General features: G+C 74.1%; 1 protein-coding gene across 2 annotated transcripts in view; it reads right to left on the bottom strand.

Annotated features, from left to right (window-relative positions):
• NAIF1 (nuclear apoptosis inducing factor 1) overlaps window positions 1-675 on the bottom strand; it is a 4,426-nt gene extending 3,751 nt beyond the window's left edge. For both annotated transcript variants that reach the window (XR_001358530.2, XM_006029731.3), the window contains exon 1: window positions 74-675. Coding sequence is in view for 1 of the 2 variants with exons in the window: in XM_006029731.3 (XP_006029793.1) it covers window positions 74-581 (508 nt within the window). In the remaining variant the exon portion in view is untranslated. The remainder of the gene's footprint in view (window positions 1-73) is intronic.
• Window positions 676-692: the final 17 nt, after the last annotated feature.

Here is a 692-nt window from a genome sequence, read left to right as displayed (position 1 = left end):
GACGGGCTTCCTCGCCGCTGCCCGGGGCCCGCCTATGACCTTGCCGCTCAGCCCCCGGCCTCCTGGCACTCACTCTGCGTCAGGGTGACGGTGGTGGCGGAGGCTGGGATGGGGATCTCGGCGGCGTCCCCGGCCGTGCAGTCCCCGGCCGGCAGGCTGATGATGGTGGCTTCGCCCAGCAGGTTGCAGATGCGCTGCTGCATGGGCGTGAGGATGACGGGGGCGGCGACGGCACCCGCTGGGTCCTCGCCGTCCTGTCCGCCGCCGCCGGCTCCGTTCTGGCCCTCGCCGCCCCCTTCCATGGCGGCGCGCACCTGGGCCACCTTGCGCCGCACCTCGGTCTTGAGGTCCGACCACTTCTTCTTGACCTCGGGCAGCTCGCGGCGGCAGGTGGCCACGGCGTTGACGCGCCGCAGGATGTCGTGCCAGGCGGCTGCCTTGGCAGCCAGCGGGACGCCCGCGTTGAAGTGGTTGATGAGCAGGTGCTTGCCCCGCTCCAGCTCCTCCACGATGATCTCCACCTCGCGCTCCGAGAAGTTCATCTTGCGCTTCTTGGCCGGGGGCGCCGGCGGCGAGGCCATGGCGGCAGGGCTGGGCCCACCAGGCCTAGGGCAGGCCCAGGGGCCTGAGGGCGGGGGGGGGGGACGCCTGGGGGGCCCACCCCGGCCCTGGGGGGGGAGGGGCGGGGGGGG

The sequence above is a fragment of the Alligator sinensis genome, unplaced genomic scaffold, assembly GCF_000455745.1.
Source record: "Alligator sinensis unplaced genomic scaffold, ASM45574v1 scaffold388_1, whole genome shotgun sequence".
Classification (NCBI taxonomy): Eukaryota; Metazoa; Chordata; order Crocodylia; family Alligatoridae; genus Alligator; species Alligator sinensis.
Note: the sequence above shows the minus strand (reverse complement) of the source record. Positions and strands in the feature narration are given on the sequence as shown.